The sequence below is a fragment of the Gopherus evgoodei genome, unplaced genomic scaffold (genome assembly GCF_007399415.2).
Source record: "Gopherus evgoodei ecotype Sinaloan lineage unplaced genomic scaffold, rGopEvg1_v1.p scaffold_52_arrow_ctg1, whole genome shotgun sequence".
NCBI classification, from domain to species: Eukaryota; Metazoa; Chordata; order Testudines; family Testudinidae; genus Gopherus; species Gopherus evgoodei.
Window position 1 is genome coordinate 1,280,618 of NW_022060073.1, and position 2,850 is coordinate 1,283,467.

Below are 2,850 nucleotides of genomic sequence, written 5' to 3' on the forward strand. Positions count from 1 at the left end.
CAATAATCCATCAAACTGTTTAGTACTTGAGTGATTCCTTCTGGGGAACAGCTGCAGCATCCAGCAACAGTGGGAAAATAGAAATAAAAATCTCAACAGGATCGTCAGCATCAGTACTATTCTCTAATAAAAACTGCAGTGACACTTGGCAAAACAGACAACACGTCCCAGCCACTTGCCCCGAGCCCTCCAGGCCCGGACGTCACGGACACAGACCCCTGGCTGGCAGTCACGGCCCTCCGGACTCTCACACACACAAAGTGAGCCACTGCGCAATCTGGGGTGGGTCGGTTGGTTTTTTAAAAGCTCCATTGAAATAATATCCCAAAAAATATGTAATGCAAAAAAAATACATTTATGTTACACAAAGATTGAAAAATATCTATTAAAATTATGAAATACTATTAAATCCTCTTACAAACAGCACGAAACGGTTATAAACGCTAGTTATTTACCTTCAACAGCCATTAAAACTCAGAACTGATCAGAGAAACAAACCAAACTCCCACTGTCGCTTGAGGAGAATGTCCTCGCTGACCACCCGGACGAGTTCAAATACTGTATTTGCCATAAACACTTTATATCCAACATAGCAAATCTAATACACTTTCCTTAAATCTCATATTTTTTTAAATTTTTTTTAAAGAATGGATTCACTTTGGTAAAAAAAACCACATGATATGTGCAGTCCCGATCAGACAATAATCACCTCTTAGCGTCTAATACATTCCATAGGGAAAAGACATTTTTGCGTCGTATTTGGATGAGGTGTGCATGTCCACACCCCCCCGCAAAGCTACATATGACATCACACACCCCCGCACACACTGGCCGGACCGACACAGACAATTCCGTACAATGCAAAGACCTACGCTAGTCGGACACCCCCACAAAGTGTCTTTTGATGCAACTGTTGCATTTCCGTTTTTTCCCCAAATGTTTAGCTAAAAGCGTAAGACAATCTCTCCTTGCTGGAGGTGAGGGGGGTCTAGCGGATGTCAACATCAGATTTCACCCCAGTGTGCCCACCAGAGCCCCTGCAGTGTCTGGAGTGAGGGTGGGGAATCTTGTCTCTGCAATTCAATTGAGGAGACAGACACAAGAATTTTCATAAAGGGGAAAACTCACAGTGTCAGCTGAGGCAGCTGGAAAGAAACCAGGAAGGCAGGAAGGCACCAGGCCCCAGGCTAAGGGAGGGGAGACACACCACGGCCCCAGTGCCCCTGGCTGGGGGAGGGAGCAGGGGGAAGACATTGCAGCCCCCAGCTCCCCAGCCTGGGAGGGAAGGAAGGAGACACACTGCGGCCCAGCCTGGCGTGTGGGGGAGAAGCGGAGGGGGGGTTGCTTTTTGTGTTGGTCCAGTTTGTCTGCTACACTGGTTCTGCGGGTCACTAAGGCATCCAGTGACAGCCTCTGCTCCCTTCTTTTGGAGCCGCTGCAGGAAGACCTCCACCGCAGGCCAGCTCCTTCCCTGCCTCCTGGTCCAGCTCAGAGTAACCCTGGGCGAGGCGGGGCGGGACAGCGCCTCCATCCCCTCCCTCTACCTCTCCCACCAGCTGGCAAAGAGAGGGCTGCCCAGGGCTCATCTGCGTCTGTGTGGGGTGCTGGTGAACATGTGGGCCATGGAGGAGGCTCTGGGTATATTGGGCTGAGTGTGTGTGTGTGTGTGTGTGTGTGTGTGTGTGTGTGTGTGTGTGTGTGTGTGAGAGGAGGACTGGGCCCCGTGGAGCAGTGTTGGGCTGAGTGTGATGCAGTGTGTGTGTGTCGGGAGGACTGGGCCCCGTGGAGCAGCGTTGGGCTAAGTGTGATGCAGTGTGTGTGTTGGGAGGACTGGGCCCCGTGGAGCAGTGTTGGGCTGAGTGTGATGGAGTGTGTGTGTGTGTCGGGAGGACTGAGCCATGTGGAGCAGTGTTGGGCTGAGTGTGATGCAGTGTGTGTGTGTCGGGATGACTGGGCCATGCGGAGCAGTGTTGCTCTGAGTGTGATGCAGTGTGTGTGTGTCGGGAGGACTGGGCCATGTGGAGCAGTGTTGCTCTGAGTGTGATGCAGTGTGTGTGTGTGTCGGGAGGTCTAGGCCATGTGGAGCAGTGTTGGGCTGAGTGTGATGCAGTGTGTGTGTCGGGAGGACTGGGCAATGTGGAGCAGTGTTGGGCTGAGTGTGATGCAGTGTGTGTGTGTGTCGGGAGGACTGGGCCATGCAGAACAGTGTTGCTCTGAGTGTGATGCAGTGTGTGTGTCGGGAGGACTGGGCCCCGTGGAGCACTGTTGGGCTGAGTGTGATGCAGTGTGTGTGTCGGGAGGTCTAGGCCATGTGGAGCAGTGTTGGGCTGAGTGTGATGCAGTGTGTGTGTCGGGAGGACGGGGCCATATGGAGCAGTGTTGGGATGAGTGTGATGCAATGTGTGTATGTGTGTGTCGGGAGGACTGGGCCCCATGGAGCAGTGTTGGGCTGAGTGTGATGCATTGTGTGTGTGTGTCGGGAGGACTGGGCCATGAGGAGCAGTGTTGGGCTGAGTGTGATGCAGTGTGTGTTTGTCGGGAGGACTGGGCCATGCAGAACAGTGTCGCTCTGAGTGTGATGCAGTGTGTGTGTCGGGAGGACTGGGCCCCGTGGAGCAGTGTTGGGCTGAGTGTGATGCAGTGTGTGTGTCGGGAGGACGGGGCCATGTGGAGCAGTGTTGGGATGAGTGTGATGCATTGTGTGTATGTGTGTGTCGGGAGGTAAGCTAGGAAAGTACAATTTAGATGGGGCTACTATAAGGTGGGTGCATAACTGGCTGGATAACCGTACTCAGAGAGTAGTTCTTAATGGCTCCCAATCCTGCTGGAAAGGTCTAACAAGTGGGGTTC

At 52.7% G+C, this 2,850-nt stretch overlaps 1 protein-coding gene across 2 annotated transcripts; it reads right to left on the reverse strand.

The window, feature by feature from the left end:
• Positions 1 to 336: 336 nt before the first annotated feature.
• On the reverse strand, positions 337 to 2,446 carry LOC115643225 (putative uncharacterized protein FLJ46204). Of its 2 annotated transcripts, none has more exons than XM_030547108.1 (2): positions 1,708 to 2,446; positions 337 to 1,675 (listed from the first exon to the last, which is right to left on the reverse strand). In XM_030547108.1, the coding sequence occupies exons 1-2, from the start codon at positions 2,433 to 2,435 to the stop codon at positions 1,489 to 1,491; spliced, it is 915 nt and encodes a 304-aa protein (XP_030402968.1). In that variant the 5' UTR covers positions 2,436 to 2,446; the 3' UTR covers positions 337 to 1,488. The 2 variants fall into 2 exon arrangements, with proteins under 2 accessions (XP_030402968.1, XP_030402969.1); XM_030547109.1 differs by having other exon boundaries at positions 337 to 1,649; positions 1,682 to 2,446.
• Positions 2,447 to 2,850: the final 404 nt, after the last annotated feature.